General features: G+C 37.7%; 1 protein-coding gene across 1 annotated transcript in view; it reads left to right on the forward strand.

Annotated features, from left to right (window-relative positions):
• Positions 1-19,786, forward strand: part of RYR2 (ryanodine receptor 2) — a 961,351-nt gene that overhangs the window by 584,264 nt on the left and 357,301 nt on the right. The window contains exons 18-22 of the mRNA XM_057505755.1: positions 5,421-5,539; positions 5,891-6,024; positions 7,503-7,744; positions 12,134-12,326; positions 14,016-14,232. Of these exons, the coding sequence (XP_057361738.1) occupies positions 5,421-5,539; positions 5,891-6,024; positions 7,503-7,744; positions 12,134-12,326; positions 14,016-14,232 (905 nt within the window). The remainder of the gene's footprint in view (positions 1-5,420; positions 5,540-5,890; positions 6,025-7,502; positions 7,745-12,133; positions 12,327-14,015; positions 14,233-19,786) is intronic.

Below are 19,786 nucleotides of genomic sequence, written 5' to 3' on the forward strand. Positions count from 1 at the left end.
TTTCTATTGGTTCATTGTTAGTGTATAAGAAAGCCACAGATTTCTGTGTGTTGATTTTGTATCCTGCAACTTTGCTGTATTCCGATATCAGCTCTAGTAGTTTTGGGGTGGAGTCTTTAGGGTTTTTTATGTACAATATCATGTCATCTGCAAATAGTGACAGTTTAACTTCTTCTTTACCAATTTGGATTCCTTGTATTTCTTTGTCTGTGTGATTGCCATGGCTAGGACCTTCAGTACTATGTTAAATAGCAGTGGGGAGAGTGGGCATCCCTGTCTTGTTCCCAATCTCAGAGGAAAAGCTTTTAGCTTCTCGCTGTTCATTATAATGTTGGCTGTGGGTTTATCATATATGGCCTTTATTATGTTGAGGTACTTGCCCTCTATACCCATTTTACTGAGAGTTTTAGTCATGAATGGATGTTGAATTTTGTCAAATGCTTTTTCAGCATCTATGGAGATGATCATGTGGTTTTTGTCTTTCTTTTTGTTGATGTGGTGGATGATGTTGATGGATTTTCAAATGTTGTACCATCCTTGCATCCCTGGGAGGAATCCCACTTGGTCATGATGTATGATCCTTTTGATATACTTTTGAATTCGGTGTGCTAATATTTTATTGAGTATTTCTGCATCTACATTCATCAGGGATATTGGTCTGTAATTTTCTTTTTTGGTGGAGTCTTTGCCTGGTTTTGTTATTAGGGTTTGTTATTAGGGAATGAGTTTGGTCATATTCCCTCCTCTTCTATTTTTTGGAAAACTTTAAGGAGAATGGGTATTATGTCTTCTCTGTGTGTCTGATAAAATTCCGAGGTAAATCCGTCCGGCCCGGGGGTTTTGTTCTTGGCTAGTTTTTTTATTACCTTTTCAATTTCTTTGCTCGTAATTGGTTTGTTTAACTTTTGTGTTTCTTCCTTGGTCAGTCTTGGAAGGTTGTATTTTTCTAGGAAGTTGTCCGTCTCTTCTAGGTTTTTCAGCTTGTTGGCATATAGGTTTTCATAGTAGTCTTTAATAATTCTTTGTATTTCTGTGGAGTCTGTCGTGATTTTTCCATTCTCATTTCTGATTCTGTTGATTTCTGTTGATTGTCTTTTTTTCTTAATATGTTTGGCTATAGGTTTATCTATTTTGTTTATTTTGTCAAAGATCCAGCTCTTGGTTTCATTGATTTTTGCTATTGTTTTATTCTTCTCAATTTTGTTTATTTCTTCTCTTATCTTTATTATGTCCCTCCTTCTGCTGACTTTAGGCTTCATTTGTTCTTCTTTCTCCAGTGTCAGTAATTGTGATGTGAGACTATTCATTTGGGATTTTTCTTCCTTCTTCATGTGTGTCTGGATCGCTACATACTTTCCTCTTAAGACTGCTTTCGCTGCATCCCGCAGAAGTTGGGGCTTTGTGTTGTTGTTGTCATTTGTTTCCATATATTCCTTGATCTCTATTTTAATTTGTTCGTTGATCCACTGATTATTTAGGAGTATGTTGTTAAGCCTCCATGTGTTTGTGAGCCTTTTTGTTTTCTGTGTAGAATTTATTTCTAGTTTGATATCTTTGTGGTCTGAGAAGTTGGTTGGTAGGATTTCAGCCTTTTGCAATTTACTGAGGCTCTTTTTGTGGGCTAGTATCTGGTCTATTCTGGAGAATGTTCCATGTGCATTTGAGAAGAATGTATATCCTGTTGCTTTTGGATGTAGAGTTCTATAGATGTCTATTCGGTCCATCTGTTCTACTGTGTTGTTCAGTGCCTCCGTGTCCTTAGTTATTTTCTGCCCAGTTGATCTATCCTTTGGGGTGAGTGGTATGTTGAAGTCTCCTAGAATGAATGCATTGCAGTCTATTTCGCCCTTTAGTTCTGTTAGTATTTGTTTCACATATGCTGGTACTCCTGTGTTGGGTGCATATATATTTAGAATAGTTATATCCTTTTGTTGGACTGAGCCCTTTATCATTATGTAGTGTCCTTCTTTATCTCTTGTTACTTTCTTTGTTTTGAAGTCAATGTTGCCTAATATTAGTACTGCAACTCCTGCTTTCTTCTCTCTGTTGTTTGCTTGAAATATGTTTTTCCGTCCCTTGACATTTAGTCTGTTCATGTCTTTGGTTTTGAGGTGAGTTTCTTGTAAGCAGCATATAGATGGGTCTTGCTTTTTTATCCATTCTATTACTCTGTGTCTTTTGATTTGTGCATTCCATTCATTTACATTTACAGTGACTATTGGAAGATATGTACTTATTGCCATTGCAGCCTTTAGATTCGTGGTTACCTAAGGTTCAAGGTTAGCCTCTTTAGTGTCTTACTGCCTAACTTAGCTCGCTTATTGAGCTGTTACATACACTGTCTGGAGATTCTTTTCTTCTCTCCCTTCTTATTCCTCCTCCTCTATTCTTCATATGTTGGGTGTTTATTCTGTGCTCTTTTTAGAATTCCTCACCTCTAGAGCATTCCCTGTAAGATGCCCTGTAGAGGTGGTTTGTGGGAGGAAAATTCCTTAAACTTTTGCCTGTCTGGGAATTGTTTAATCCCACCGTCATATTTGAATGATAGTTGTGCTGGATACAGTATCCTTGGTTCAATGCCCTTCTTTTCTCATTGAATTAAACATATCATGCCATTCTCTTCTGGCCTGTCAGGTTTCTGTCGAGAAGTCTGATGATAGCCTGATGGGTTTTCTTTTATAGGTGACCTTTTTCTCTCTAGCTGCCTTTAAAACTCTTTCCTTATCCTTGATCTTTGCCATTTAATTATTATGTGTCTTGGTGTTGTCCTCCTTGTGTCCTTTCTGTTGGGAGTTCTGTGTTTTTCCATGGTCTGTTCGATTATTTCCTCCCCCGGTTTGGGGAAGTTTTCAGCAATTATTTCTTCAAAGACAGTTTCTATCCCTTTTACTCTCTCTTCTTCTTCTTGTACCCCTATAATACGGATATTGTTCCTTTTTTATTGGTCTCACATTTCTCTTAATATTGTTTTATTCCTGGAGATCCTTTTATCTCTTTATGTCAGCTTCTATGCATTCCTGTTCTCTGGTTTCTATTCCATCAATGGCCTCTTTCATTTTATCCATTCTGCTCATAAATCCTTCCAGAGTTTGTTTTACTTCTGTAATCTCTTTCCGGGCATCTGTATTCTCCCTTCTGACTTCATCCCTTAGCTCTTGTATATTTCTCTGCATCTCCGTCAGCATGCTTATGATTTTTATTTTGAATTCTTTTTCAGGAATACTGTTTAGGTCTGTCTCCTTCTCATGTGTTGACTCTGTGATCTTTGTCCTCCTGTAATTTTGCCTTTTCATGGTGATATTGATAGTTTGCAGAGCCGGCACGAGTAACCGCTGGAAGAACTTCCCTTCTTGTTGGTTTGTGGCCCTCCTCTCCTGGGAGAACAGTGACCTCTAATGGCTTGTGCTGGGCAGCTGCACGCAGACAGGGCTTCTGATTCCTGCCGGGCTGCTATGGAGTTTATCTCCACTGTTGCAGTGGGCGTGGCTTGCCTTGGTGCGCTGCTCCGATATGCTGTAGCCGCGATGGAGGGTTAGCAGCTGGTAGGCTATTTATCTCCGTGAGGGGCCTCCATGCTCCCTGCTGCCCAGGGGGTTAGAGTTCCCAGAAATCCCCAGCTTCCCTGCTTCCGGACTAAGTGTCCTGGGACGCTTCCATCCGGTTTTGGTGTCCCTGTCCCTTTAAGACTTCCAAAAAGCACTCGAAAAAAAAAAATTAAAGAATTTTTAAAGAATTAAATAAATAATTAAAAAAACAAAAGAAAGCCGCTCGCTTTTCTTTGTCCCTGGGCGCCGGCCTCAGGGTCCCACTGTCTTGCTCCCGCAGTATCCAGGACCCCACGCATTCACCGTGTCTGTGCTCTGTTCCGGATGGCTGGCGCCAGGTGTTTAGCAGTCCTGGGCTCCCTCTCCCTCCCCGCTCTGTCTCTTCTGCTCACACCGGTAGCTGGGGGGAGGGGCGCTCTCGTCCCGCCTGGCTGGGGCTTTTATCTTATCCCCTTCGCGAGGCGTTGGGTTCTCGCAGGTGTGGATCTGGTCTGGATGTTGTCCTGTGTCCTCTGGTCTGTATTCTGGGAATAGTTGTCTTTGTTATATTTTCATAAATATATGTGGTTTTGGGAGGAGATTTCCACAGCACTACTCACGCCGCCATCTTGGCTCCACCTCCCTTATTGCTACATTTTTAATAGCCGAACCATTCAGTTTCAGTACTCTTATATAAGCATATTCCTTAACTTATCCATTAGCCTGTTGTATTATTTTCTGCTATCTTGATTTTTAACTGGCACAGACTGTTGGACCACAGCAGCTGTTTTTTGAACTATACCCCAAACTGACCCATCTTTTTGGGTATTTTTTTTAACCAAATACACATTCATGTTTCAACAAATTAAGTCACCAGTGAAGAAATTGGCATGAACAGCCTTGTCTTGTAATGGATTGGGATTTAGATCAAGTTCAGATTGTGACAGCTCTAGTGAATTATTTCCATAGTCTATCATTTGTAAACCTGAACACTTGGCCTTTCTTTTCTAAGAAAGTGAACTCCATTCGAGATGTTTAAACCTTTATACAGGGTTCCTCTGGACCCTTCCTAAATTATGTAGCTCAGAGAGAATGAATGTTAGGACTGATTGCTACAGATGGCCTGCATCCTCATTATTGACAAGGCAGGAGTGCTTTGAAAAAATAAATACACATGTACAAATTTAATTTTTCAAGTTAACATTAAAAATTCTGATAATGCAATTTCTTTTCTACTCTCTTTTTTAAACTTTAAGATAAGGAAGGGTATACTGCATTTTATCTCATAACTAATACCTTGATCAATCTTGTATATTGTCTTTCTATTTATTTTTGTATTATTTTGTGTATTTCTCTCATTTTGCAAACTAAAAAATGTTCTCTCTGCTGTTAACCTCGAGGAGAAAGTAGTGATCTCCATGGGTTAGGATGCATTGTTGAAGCCTTACACTTTTAGTAAGGGGAAGCTTTACTGGCCCGTACCTACCTGCTCTATCCCTGCCTCACTCAGTCCTCCAGTTACACCAAGTATGGCCTCCATTCAAGACTTCACTCAGCCCTGTCTGGAAAATGGTCATGCATGTGTTTGCTAAGGCCCCCACTGGAAGGCTGCTTTCTTATATATCTCTGGCCAGGCAGAATTACTCACCGACTCAACTCAGCACTGGACCTTTGCCCTTTCCTCAAACTTTTTGATTATTGCCATTAAACTGATCTCTTCATCTTCGGTTATCAGTCTCCTCTTCCGCACTGTCCCCTATCACAGTGCCCTGTGACAAACACACTGGGCACATAATAATGCTATTGACCTGAATGAACACACACAGAAAAGGGAAGACACGGAGCATTGTTGACTGGTTAATTGCATTTCCCCCCCAATCTTTCTTTTATTTTTAGGTATTCTCGAAGTTTTACACTGTGTGTTAGTAGAAAGTCCAGAAGCTCTAAATATTATTAAAGAAGGACATATTAAATCTATTATCTCACTTTTAGACAAGCATGGAAGAAATCACAAGGTAAGTGAACCATTTTCCTGCCAGGAATGAATTCTGGAATGATTTTAAACATATTTTTAAAATAAGATAACTTTTAAAAGGTGTGTTGAGTCTTTCATGAGTGTTTTTTCATCTCCTAATTATGACCAGGTATCATTGTTTATTGTTTATTTGTAGCATCAGTGGGATAAGGGGCAATTTTCAATTTGTGTATGCAGAAAAGTTGTAAAATCAGTGGACCTGTTGCTTTTCTGCTTCAATGACTGGGTCAGATATAACTGGTGGGAACCTGTTTGCATTTGTGAAAAGTGCTGCAGATTCTGGAATATCAAATGGAAATCAGAGTCACTGAGTGGATTTCTCTTTTTTCAGGTTCTGGATGTTTTATGCTCTCTCTGTGTTTGCCATGGAGTAGCAGTACGCTCTAACCAGCACCTGATATGTGACAACCTCCTGCCAGGACGAGATCTGTTACTGCAGACACGCCTTGTGAACCATGTCAGCAGGTAGATTCACCTGCCAAATAGGTGGCATAGCAAAGAAATTCATGTCCCAGCTGTGTAGCTAAGATACCATATGGTCTATTTGTTTTACTAGGATCTTTTATGTACTTCCCCAGTGAATAGTGTTTTTTTTTCTGCCAATCAGATGGGATATTAATAATAATAGATGAACTGATCAAACCATGCATTTACCACAAACAAATGTATAAGAGCTTTGTTCACATTGATACGTAGCTGGATTATCAATGACATCTTCAGGAGCAAGTTGAAGGGATATAGTTAAATATAATTATGTTTCATGCCTTTTTAGAATGTAATTAGGAACACTAACCTTCTATACCAACTTTTAAGTGTCCAATATGTATAATAAAAAAAATTGAATTGATGTGCCAAGAATATGATAAACTCTACAACAAACCAATAAAACCTATAAAAAATGTTCCATTAGATCTACCTTCCAAGGCATTAAATATTCACTGAGTACTCTGTGCCAGCCACAATGCTAAGTGCTTTCTTTACACATATTCTACAGCATTTGTGTCTGTATTATGTACAGCAACTTGACTAGGCGCCATCATGCACATTTATAGGTTACAATATGGGAATGAGAAATGGAACTCAGATCTAACTCCAGAGACTGAGCTCTTATCCACCATGTCATGTTGCCTTCCTTATACAAAATAATAATAATCATGATAATAATAAAAATAGCTTATAATTAAGAAAATATATGGGATAGGCATAACTTTGATGCACCGTATCTCACAGCTATCCAAGAAATACTTGCTAATTCATCTTCTTTTAAACAAAAATATAGGTTTTGGTGTATATTTCTATATTGTGTTTTTAAAACAGGTTGATTTAAGACTTCCTTTATGTTTCTTTATATAGTAGAGCTGCTGTCAATGAGTGGTATTTCCTGAGACCTTAACTCATCTCTAGTAATAACATAGAGTGTAAGTCCCCTTATAAAATGCAATTAAATACAACGAACTAGAAGTTCTTCTGTTCACAGTGAGGTATAGAGAACAAGACAGCTGACTGCCTTGTTTCCTTCACTAACAACTTGTCTTACTTTAGCATCAATATCCTATGTGCCATAAAGCTTAGCTTAGGAAAATATGTACATGTCTGGGTTGTTAATAACACCATAAATTCTAAGGCCCTGTTATACTGAGTGTCTCACTTGAAACATAATTGATAATATAAAATATGCTGAAGAGCAATTCAGAAAAAAACAAATAGACCCTTGAGTGAAGTCGCCAAGCAATCCAAAAAGCAAACACCCTTCACTGAATGCTCACTGTAAGGCTGGCTCATGCTGTGTGTACCCTCCACCATGGTTTTAGTACTGTTTAAGGAAGCATTTAATAGACCACATCTTAGAGAAGCAGGGCTGATGTTCAGAATAGTTAGAAGTAAATTAAAAGCATGGAAGTTTTGTTCTGATTTTCTTACATGCTGTTCCTATTTCTTTAAAGCATGAGGCCCAATATTTTTCTGGGTGTCAGTGAAGGCTCTGCTCAGTATAAGAAATGGTACTATGAACTGATGGTGGACCACACAGAGCCATTTGTAACAGCTGAGGCGACTCACCTGCGAGTAGGCTGGGCTTCCACGGAAGGGTATTCTCCCTACCCCGGAGGAGGGGAAGAGTGGGGTGGAAACGGTGTTGGCGATGACCTCTTCTCCTATGGATTCGATGGCCTACATCTCTGGGCAGGCAAGTACTCTCCATTTTCTTTTACAGTGTTCTTGAAGGAAATGTTTTACCTTTGCTGTGTTTTCTGAAAGCTACTGCTGTTGCTTATCAAACACATTCCACTTATTATTCAAAAATTGAACATTGGACTGTTGAGTGAAAATGTTAAGTAAAAAGGAGAATTTCTTTAGGGGAAAAAGAAGACACTTACTACTATAGTACATTTCCAAAAGGCTGTAATGCCCATGAACCATATATTTAAAAAGTGGTATTCTCATTCATCGATCCACTGCAAAAAGCTTGTGTGTATCCTACTTACTTTAATTGATGTATGTAAAGATTTAACTCCCAATATAAAAAAGAACCAAAAACAAATCCTGGAAAGCAACTGAAAGAAACAGAGTAAGTTCAACCTCCTGGGAGATGATGTAATGTCAGCGGTCAGTAATTTGTGAAGTGCACTGTGAGGAGTCAGTTTTGGTGTAGACATTTTGTTTCAGAAGAGTGGAGCTGGTTAAAAATAAATGCATAGTTCACTTCACCCACTACCAACTACTAACAAGCTTTCATAGTTGAGTATATATTAAAATAAGTAATATATATTAAAAATGACACTTTTCTCTGATTCATGAAAAGGTGTATTTTGGTTGACTCCATTTAAAAGTTTGGTTCTTGATTATGTAGATGTTTATTAGATATTGGAGTAAATCTGGATTCTGCACATATATATAAAGCTGCATTTAAAATATATTTCTCGTATTATTTTGTAACACATTTAGCCTATAGAAAATACAGTTATCTTACATTATAAAAAGCTGAAATTTGTCTCTTACAGGTGTAAGTGATATTCATTTATTGATGCTTTATAGGTCTAATAACATGAAAGGAAATTTAAAAATTAAACGAAATTGAATCTGAGTTTATGGTAATTGTAAATAAAAGCGCTCCATGTAGTTGCATGTAGTTGTATCTGGCAATCATATTTACTGAACTTTTCCTTTATTCAATGCTAATTGCTCAGTGGTCTGAAAGAGATGAAGCTGTATTTTGAACATTTCATTTAACCACTGGGGCACGAATTGCATTCCCAGTGGAACATGTTTTGTTTCCCCAATTCATGTCTTCTTGAAGTAAAGAATACATTTGGAAGACAGATAGCAAGAAAAAGCAGCGAGGAATTTATTGGGTAAAAGCGAAAGTACACTCTCGAGACAGGAGAGCAAGGTGTCTGGAAACCGTAGGCAGCCCCTCTATTCGGGTTGGGTTGGTTTTATTTTTTTCTTAAGATGGTGGAAAGTCCTACCCTGCATCTTTTGTCTTTTGATTGACAGGTTGATTGACAGCTCTAGCTTATATATAACCTTACTCTCAGCGCACAGGCACCTTACCCATAAGTACCTAAAGGAGGCCCACAGCGGGGCTGAAACCACAATTCTCTTTATATTTAGATGTTATTTTAATGAGATAGGGTTACTGTCAGATAAGGTCTTCAGACCTCGTTTATGCCCTGTCATTAGAGAAGCCCCTGTGGTCCTGGGCTTCTTGACAGTCCAGGTGTCCTTGACCATTTGAGCCTCCTGATAAGCTAGGTGTCTTTGACTGTGGAAATTGGGAACTAAGGAGGGCTTAGGGATTGGCTGGGAAGGAGCCTTCCTGGTGATAGGCTGGCCCCTTCCTCCTGCTTATGTCTAACTGCCTTCTCTAACAGTTGGGGCCCTGGCAGCCGGGTGGCATGTCTTATACACAAGTATATGGTGTTGGTCAAACTATAGTCACAATGCGTGTTAAATGCCTAGTGAAATTTTCCTACTGACTGAACAAAGGCAAAGAGCAGTAACTTCAGAAGACCTAACAAACATAAAAGAGGGTTAATGTCTATTTTATACCACATTTTAACTCTCATCCTTCACATATTATCATCCTTTCTCATTACCTCCTAGCATCACTTGCCATGAAATGGGATTGCAAGTGAATGAGGGCAACATTTTACCTTGTTTTCCCATTATGTAGAGATTATGGGGAAAATTAGTCTGGTAAAACAATGCTGAGTTATTTATAATTATTTTATCCATACACCATTGCTTCACTATTTTCATGTTTGCCTTTAGTTTGAAGCTTTTTCTTTCAACACACAGAAAGAACCTAGGGCTTATGGAATTGAACTGTATGTATTCTACCTTTCATTACAAAGCAACTGTTAAAAAGAATGGTAAGAACCACAACAAAAATTTTCAGTGACTCTATGAGCATGCCATAGAAAGGAGGACTGGTTGTGGAATTTCAGGAGGAAGTCATCTTGAAACTTGATATCCAGAGAAATTATGCAACCTTCTTTTTTTAATGGCAAGAAAACGATGCCTCTAGTTGAAAGGTATATTCTCTAAAGCCACTGGGATCTATTAAATGCTTTGCTAATTTTAGATTTGTAGTCAACAAAGACAGTCTAAATTAATGGGCTTCTGATTGATTTACCAAGGTCAAATTCATAGTAATTCAGATCATTTTGGGGTCACTCTCCTATTCCTTTCCTTTTGAATAGATAAGCAGAATTTAAAGTATCTAATATCTGAGATTTCTGGGTAGAACACCTGCTTTACCACTTAACTGCTTGTAACTGGAGAGTGGAGATGTTCCTTGGAACCAGAATTTGGCTCATCAGCAAGAGTTTTGAGCTTTGTCTTAATTTATTCTTTTCAATTTAAACTTGACACCATGTTGCTGCAATGATTGCAGATGGTGAATTCTGTGAATGCAGAATTGGATTTTGAACGTCAGGTGCCAAGTGTTTGTAGAGGCCAAAAGTGTGCTTTTAGAGAATTTAAATATAGAAGTATGGAGGAGTGCCATAGAATGGTACAGGAGAAAGATGGGTCCATGCATCTAATCCAGGATCAGTATGTCAGATTGCTGCTGTCTTCCTTTCTGGCCAATGCAGAGAACAGGAAGGTAGTTCTCATATGAATTTGATAAGTTTATATAAATAGAGCCAGAAAATGCTTCGAAGTGGATCCAGCAATGTGATTGCTGTTCAAACTGTGGACCTTAGGTTGTTCTCTAGTGATGAAATCTATCTTACCTGTGTGTTCCAGGCATTGCAAAGTGGTTTACCATAGCAGCCATTAGCACTACCATTATTGTAATAATATCCCTCAGACTGAGCAATATGTTTGGCTTATAGTAAATAACTATGTAATAACATTTTTATCAGCTACAGATCTTGATACAAACAAAGCTACAGACTTTTTTCTGCAAGTTACATTGCAATTACATGATTTTTTTTTTACTATAGTTAGGGCATTCTAGAGGAACCACTTGATGATGAATTTATTGCTTGCATTTTTAAATAGTTGTGAAATAAAAAAAGTCCTTGTTTTCAAAAGTAGATATGCTCTCCTGGTGGCATTTCAAATATGCTATTGGCAAAAATCTTGGCATGCTGGAAATTTTCAAAAAAGTGTTATAAAAAATGCAAACCTTGTATCATGAGATCTATTTTTATCTTTGCCCAAATTGAGAAATTTTATATGTTTGCCTTTGTGAGCATATGTATTTGAGAGAACCTTACCTTCTTGTTTTCCTGTGTGACCATGAAACTAATTAGCAAAGGAATCCTGACATAGCCCGGAAGGGCATAAGCTGTGGCAGAAATGACTTTTATCAAACACCATTTTCATGCCTCAGTTTATCTCCTGCTGTGCTTAAGAAGTCAACCAAGATCTTGTGCAAAATAAATCGTAAAATAAAAACAAAGAAAAGAAAAAAAGAAAGAAATAGTAAAATCAACAACGTATCAATTGTCCTCTATGTGTTTCTCAATAAACAATGGACAAATGATCACATTTGCTGCTTTCATTTTCCTTATATATTTTTATTTTATAAAACAAACAGGGCTTAGTATTTAAAAAAAGGGACTGACATGAAATACCTGCTGTGTCTGAGACTTTGTGTTCTTTTAAACCATTAATTTAAACCTAACAGCTCTACAAGGTGATGGTGTTCAGTGTATAAGAAATCAGGGTTTAGAGAGGTTAAGTAATTAGCTGATGGTCACATGAAAAGTAGGTGGTAAAGAAGTTACTTGACCTTCACGCTTTCCCTGGAGCTTTTCCTCTGACATCATCATATCATATCAGCTATAAGAGGATTTGCTGCATCAGATGCCATCCACATGCAGAAATCTTTGCATTTGAGAAGGTCCATTTTACAACAAACATGAACAGCAGTATGGTTCCAAAAAGCAACACTTTTTTGACAAAGGACTTAACATCTAAGTGACATTTATATTCACTCAAGATTCATTCTCTATCAGTGTTGTGCATTGGTTTCTCACTGCCTGCTTAAGCCTTTGACTTTGGCCGTGAAGGTGATTTTCTGAGAAGATCCATTACCCTCCTTCCTGTTTCCTCACAGGTTGCATCGCTCGTACTGTGAGCTCACCAAACCAGCATCTACTGAGAACTGATGATGTCATCAGTTGCTGTTTGGATCTAAGTGCCCCCAGCATCTCCTTCCGAATTAATGGACAGCCTGTTCAAGGAATGTTTGAGAATTTCAACATTGATGGCCTCTTCTTTCCAGTCGTTAGTTTCTCTGCAGGAATAAAGTTAGTATTTCTCTGTCCTGTGGTCGGTTTCCCTTCTCACTTCTCATGCTTTCCCAGAAGACTGTGCCCTGCCATCACCCCTGCTTCGCTCACCTTCTCTCTCTCACTCCCCGGCATCTGCCCACAGGGCATTTTGCCTGTTCCTTGAAGGAAGAGGTAACGTTAACCCACAGAGGGGATCTTGGGGGCCTGAATGCCTTGTCCACCTATTCTATCATTTTGATATGGGCAGTCAACTAACTCATCTGCAAACCAGAGTCCTAATATATTTCCAGTCCAATTGAGTTCACTTTTTTATTGAATAAGAGGAAATGAATAATATTGCATAAAAATGACCACTTATTTTCATTTTCATTCGTTTTCTTCCTTTTCATCATGTTCCCTACTCCAGATGCCCTTATTTCTGCAGGAACTAAACATATTTTTGGTTGATCAAGCCAGGATAAGCTTCTTTCCCTACTACTCTCTACCTGGTACCCCAGTAAACTATTTGCCTATAATCAGCTGGGTTAAGTGATTCCATCTAACTTTTTGTTTTTTTGATATTACTAGATGGATAGAGAAATTAAAATGGTAATTTGGAGTTCTGCAAAGGTAACTTTAATAAGTAATGGGCTGTTGTGATAAGGGGTCAGGCTGTTGCTTATTAATATATCATATACATCTACTTAAGGAGAATGGCTCATTGGTACAAGACCACAATTTATTTTGGTTATTCTTTTCATTATAATTCCTCTCACAGGAATAATTCATAGTTAAAAAGCACTATACTGAAAAAAGGATGGTAATCATGAAATATTAGCTATCCATATACCAATGACCTTTTCTGGTATATTTATGCAAATTATATTTCTGTTTGCTTCTGGAATGTTTTAAAGCTTTTGTTTTCCTCACTTTCTGTTTTTGCTTTTAATTTAATTTTATTACCTTTTATATATTTTTGGCCTGACATTGAAACACAAATTGGAAGAAGGATTACAAGGAAAATGGAAACTTGCATTTATTTTTGTAAGCTGACAGCCCCAAGAAATCAACATCATTTAGCTATGTTTCAAAGAGCATTGTTCAGTGGAACTCAGATTAAATCATTTTTAATTAAATGAGTATGATGTATAAAAATTTTAAGTAAGTTTTTTGCTATTGTTAAATAAGAAGGTTATTTTCTTTCTTCAGCAAATGCTATAAGAATAAGAAATAAGGTTTCCTTCTTTCTTCAGCAAATGGAAGCACCATTTGAGTTCCCTTTAAGGGTTTCACTGGGAAAGTAACTTTTTTCTTTTTATCATCCTTTGTCTGTAATTTTAAATACATAGATATTTAGATAATGTCTGTTTTTTCTCTGTTGATTATCACTTTGAGACATTAAATGAGCAATTACTACAGACAGGTATTTCATTGACATAGGAATTTGATGTATGTGTTTTTGTTATTTCTCCAATGAGGGATACATTTTCTGTTCCCCATTAACATCATTTAATCAGGTTTTCTCTTCTGATCATATTTTACCTTTCTGACTCGAGGCTCCTAGACTCTAAGGTGCCCACATTATGATGGTACCCAGTGGGAGGGAATGTGCATCTGATAAACTTAATTTTGTGCTAATAATTCCTTCCTTGTGTTTTGTTGGTTATGAAACATTTTTGTACACTAGAAATATGACTGACTGACCCTGACATGCATCCTTCATAGGGCACGCTTTCTGCTTGGTGGAAGACATGGAGAATTTAAATTCCTCCCTCCACCTGGGTATGCACCTTGTTATGAAGCTGTTCTGCCAAAAGAAAAGTTGAAAGTAGAAAATAGCCGAGAATACAAGCAGGAAAGAAGTTCTACACGGGATCTACTGGGCCCCACAGTTTCCCTGACACAAGCCGCCTTCACACCAATCCCTGTGGATACCAGCCAGGTACCCAGACAAACTCTCAGGGCGGCCATCTGTATTGCAGCCATTCTGATATGCAGAGGCTTGTGACCCACAGAATGCATTTTACAACAGTACAATTTATATGTATAATTGAGTATCCTGACATGGCAGTGAATTAACATTACTTTATTGATGGTTAAGTGTTAGATACTCAAAGTTTGTTTTCAAAGATCAATGGCATTGCTTCTAAAGTCTGAAGTAGAATTAATACCAAGCCTCAGAAGCCTCATTTGTTGAGCAAACATGTTTTTAACTCCTCGAATCATGTTTCTCATCTCCCCATGTTGGCTTTCATATGATATAGTAAAATAAACAAGCTTTGTGCATGACTGAAATTTAGTGGTTGTTTCTCTTGTCTCAAGATAGCAGGGTGTGTATAGTGCTACCAAACTTCAGCAGTAAACAGGATTGGAGGAAAGAAATGGCCTGGAATGGGCAGTTGAATTAGGCAGTGGTAAGACATTTAGGATTTCCTGAGACCTAGGTGACCTCCAATGTGTTGAGGAGAGGAAGCCTGTGTCCTGAGAAAACTGCCTCATCGAGGGCCGTTGTAGACAGGTGTTACCCATGGAGGGTTTGGTTGTGTGGTGACACAGAGAACACCACCAGATGGAAACAACCAGCCCTTCACCTTGTAAACCATGTTGTGTTCTTTATTAAGAGGTCATTTCACCTTCTTCTTTTTAATGGAAATGTGTAAAGACTCCCCTGGTGGCTGATACACTTGGAAACCCCTAAAAGGAACAGAGCAGAGTTAAAGGAAAACATATAATTGCAATAAGATAGTTAATGGGCTCAAAAAGTCATTGGATTTTCCTTTGGACACTGAATTGCCTTCATTCTGGCCAGGTTGGTCTAAAAGCTTTGGTACTATTTCTCTGTTTGAATGACACGCACTCCAGTAGTTATCCAGCATCTGTTAACACATCTTTTTTTTTTTTAACTTTTGGATACTAGTTTCTGTAAGCTTTTTTAAAAATTTTGGTATCATTAATCTACAATTACATGGGGAACATTATGTTTACTAGACTCCCCCCTTCACCAAGTCCCCCCCACATACCCCATTAGTCACTGTCCATCAGTGTAGTAAGATGCTGTAGAATCACTACTTGTCTTCTCTGTGTTGTATGGCCCTCCCCGTGCCCCCCCACATTATACATACTAATCGTAATGCCCCCTTTCTTATTACCCCCCCTTCTCCCTCTCTTGCCACCCATCCTCCACAGTCCCTTTCCCTTTGGTAACTCTTAGTTCATTCTTGGGTTCTGTGATTATGCTGCTGTTTTGTTCCTTCAGTTTTTCTTTTGTTCTTATATTCTACATATGAGTGAAATCATTTGGTACTTGTCTTTCTCTGCCTGGCTTATTTCACTGAGCATAATACCCTCTAGTTCGATCCATGTTGTTGCAAATGGTAGGATTTGTTTTCTTCTTATGGCTGAATAATATTCCATTGTGTATATGTACCACATCTTCTTTATCCATTCATCTACTGATGGACACTTAGGTTGCTTCCATTTCTTGGCTATTGTAAATAGTGCTGCGATAAACATAGGGGTGCATCTGTCTTTTTCAAACTGGGCTGCTGCATTCTTAGGGTAAATTCCTAGAAGTGGGATTCCTGGGTCAAATGCTATTTTAAGCATTTTGAAGAACCTCCATACTACTTTCCACAATGGTTGAACTAATTTACATTCCCACCAGCAGTGTAGGAGGGTTCTCCTTTCAACACATCCTAGCCAACATGTGTTGTTGTCTGTCTTTTGGATGGTGGCGATCCTTACTGGTGTGAGGTGATATCTTATTGTGGTTTTAATTTGCATTTCTCTGATGACAAGCGATGTGGAGCATCCTTTCATGTGTCTGTTGGCCATCTGAATTTCTTCTTTGGAGAACTGTCTGTTCAGCTCCTCTGCCCATTTTTTAATTGGATTATTAGCTTTTTGTTTCTGGAGGTGTGTGAGCTCTTTATATATTTTGGATGTCAGCCCTTTATCAGCTCTGTCATTTATGAATATATTATCCCATACTGTAGGATACCTTTTTGTTCTGTTGATGGTGTCCTTTGCTGTACAGAAGCTTTTCAGTTTGATATAGTTCCACTTGTTCATTTTGCATTTGTTTCCCTTGCCCGGGGTGACATGTTCATGAAGAAGTCACTCATGTTTATGTCCAAGAGATTTTTGCCTATGTTTTTTTCTAAGAGTTTTATGATTTCATGACTTACATTCAGGTCTTTGATCCATTTCAAATTTACTTTTGTGTATGGGGTTAGACAATGATCCAGTTTCATTCTCTTACATGTAGCTGTCCAGTTTTGCCAACACCAGCTGCTGAAGAGGCTGTCATTTCCCCATTGTGTGTCCATGGCTCCTTTATCATATATTAATTGACCATATAATTGGGTTAATGTCTGGAGACTCTATTCTGTTCCATTGGTCTGTGGCTCTGTTCTTGTGCCAGTACCAAACTGTCTTGATTACTATGGCTTTGTAGTAGAGCTTGAAGTTGGGGAGCGAGATCCCCCCAACTTTATTCTTCCTTCTCAGGATTGCTTTGGCTATTCGGGGTCTTTGGTGGATCCATATGAATTTTATAACTATTTATTCCAGTTTGTTGAAGAATACTCTTGGTAATTTGATATGGATTGCATTGAATCTGTAGATTGCTTTCGGAAAGATGGCCATTTTGACAATATTAATTTTTCCTAGCCAGGAGCATGGGATGAGTTTCCATTTGTTAGTGACCTCTTTAATTTCTCTTAAGACTGTCTTCTGGTTTTTGGGGTATAGGTCATTCACTTCCTTGGTTAGGTTTATTCCTAGATATTTTATTCTTTTTGATGCAATTGTGAATTGAATTGTTTTCCTGATTTCTCTTTCTATTAGTTCATTGTTAGTGTATACGAAAGCCTCAGATTTCTGTGTATTAATTTTGTATCCTATAATTTTGCTGTATTCTGTTATTAGTTCTAGTAGTTTTGGAGTGGAGTCTTTAGGATTTTTTATGTACAGTATCATCTGCAAATAGTGACAGTTTGACTTCTTCTTTACCAATCTGGATTCCTTGTATTTCTTTGTTTTGTCTAATTGCCGTGGCTAGGACCTCCAGTACTATGCTGAATAACAGTGAGGAGAGTGGGCATCCCCATCTTGTTCCCAATCTTAGAGGAAATGCTTTCAGTTTCTCGCTGTTCAGTATGATGTTGGCTGTGGGTTTTTCAAATATGGCCTTTATTATGTTGAGGTACTTGCTCTGTAATACTTGCTCTGTATTTTGTTGAGATTTTTTATCATGAATGGATGTTGAACTTTTTCAAATGTTTTTTCAGCATCTATGGAGATGATCATGTGAGTTTTGTCCTTCTTTTTGTTGATGTGGTGGATGATGTTGATGGATTTTCGAATGTTGTACCATCCTTGCATCCTTGGGATGAATCCCACTTGGTCATGGTGTATGATCCTTTTGAAGTATTTTTGAATTCGATTTGCTAATATTTTGTTGAGTATTTTTGCATCTACATTCATCAGGGATATTGGTTTGTAATTTTATTTTTTTGTGGTGTCTTTGCCTGGGTTTGGTATTAAAGTGATACTGGCTTCATAGAATGAGTTTGGAAGTGTTCCCTTCTCTTCTAATTTTTCGAAAACTTTAAGGAGAATGGGCATTATGTCTTCTCTGTATGTCTTATAAAACTCTGCAGTAAATCCATATGGCCTGGGAGTTTTGCTCTTGGGTAGTTTTTTGATTACCACTTCAATTTCGTTGCTGTTAAATGGTCTGTTTAGATTATCTGTTTCTTCCTTGGTCTGTCTTGGAAGGTTGTATTTTTCTTGGGAGTTGTCCATTTCTTCAAGATTTTCCAGCTTGTTAGCATATAGTTTTTTGTAGTATTCTCTAATAATTCTTTGTATTTTGTGGGGTCTGTCGTGATTTTTCCGTTCTGATTTCTGATTCTGTTGATGTGTGTTGATTCTCTTTTTCTTTTTATAAGTCTGGCTAGGGGCCTATCTATTTTGTTTATTTTCTCAAAGAACCAGCTCTTGATTTCATTGATTTTTTCCATTGTTTTATTCACAATTTTATTTATTTCTTCTCTGATCTTTATTATGTCCCTCCTTCTGCTGATTTTAGGCCTCATTTGTTCTTCTTTTTCCAATTTCGATAATTGTGTCTTTAGACTATTCATTTGGGATTGTTCTTCCTTCTTTAAATATGCCTGGATTGCTCTATACTTTCCCCTTTAAACTGCTTTCACTGTGTCCCACAGAAGTTGGGGCTTTGTGTTGTTGTCATTTGTTTCTATGTATTTTTTGATCTCTATTTTGATTTGGTCATTGATCCATTGATTATTTAGGAGCATGTTGTTAATCCTCCATGTGTTTGTGAACATTTTTGCTTTCTTTGTACAGTTTATTTCTATTTTTATATCTTTGTGGTCTGAGAAGTTGTTTGGTAGAATTTCAGTCTTTTTGAATTTACTGAGGCTCTTTTGTGGCCTAGTATGTCATCTATTCTGGAGAGTGTTCCATGTGCACATGAGAAGAATGTGTATCCTATTGCTTTTGGGTGTAGAGTTCTATAGATGTCTATTAGGACCATCTGATCTAATGTGTTGTTCATTGCCTCTGTGTCCTTACTTATTTTCTGTCTGGTGGATCTGTCCTTTGGAGTGAGTTGGTGGTGTGTTGAAGTCTCCTAAAATAAATGCATTGTATTCTATTGCCTCCTTTAATTCTGTTAGTATTTGTTTCACATATGTTGGTGTTCCTGTATTGGGTGCATATATATTTATAATGGTTATATCCTCTTGTTGGATTGACCCCTTTATCATTATGTAATGTCCTTCTTAATCTCTTCTGACTTACTTTGTTTTGAAGTCTATTTTGTCTGATACTAGTACTGCAACACCTGCTTTTTTCTCCCTGTTGTTTACATGGAATATCTTTTTTCCATCCCTTGACTTTTAGTCTGTGCATGTCTTTGGGTTTGATGTGAGTCTCTTGTAAGCAGCATATAGATGGGTCTTGCTTTTTTATCCATTCTATTACTCTGTGTCTTTTGATTGGTGCTTTCAGTCCATTTACATTTAGGGTGATTATTGAAAGATATGTACTTATTGCCATTGCAGGCTTTAGGTTGGTGGTTACCAAAAGTTCAAGGTTAGCTTCTTTACTATCTTACTGTCTAACTTAACTCGCTTATTGAGCTATTATAAACACTGTCTGATGATTCTTTATTTCTCTCCTTTCTTATTCTTCCTCATCCATTCTTTAATTGTTAGGTGTTTTATTTTGTGCTCTTATGTGTTTCCTTTGACTGCTTTTGTGGGTAGTTGATTTTATTTTTTTGCCTTTAGTTAGTATTTGATTGTTCTGCTTTCTTTGCTGTGATTTTATTTTTTCTGGTGACATCTATTTGGCCTTAGGAGTGATTCCATCTAGAGCAGTCCCTCTAAAATACCCTGTAGAGGTGGTTTGTGGGAGGCAAATTCCCTCAGCTTTTGCTTATCTGGGAATTGTTTAATCCCTCCTTC

This window comes from Manis pentadactyla, chromosome 8 (genome assembly GCF_030020395.1).
Source record: "Manis pentadactyla isolate mManPen7 chromosome 8, mManPen7.hap1, whole genome shotgun sequence".
Classification (NCBI taxonomy): domain Eukaryota; kingdom Metazoa; phylum Chordata; class Mammalia; order Pholidota; family Manidae; genus Manis; species Manis pentadactyla.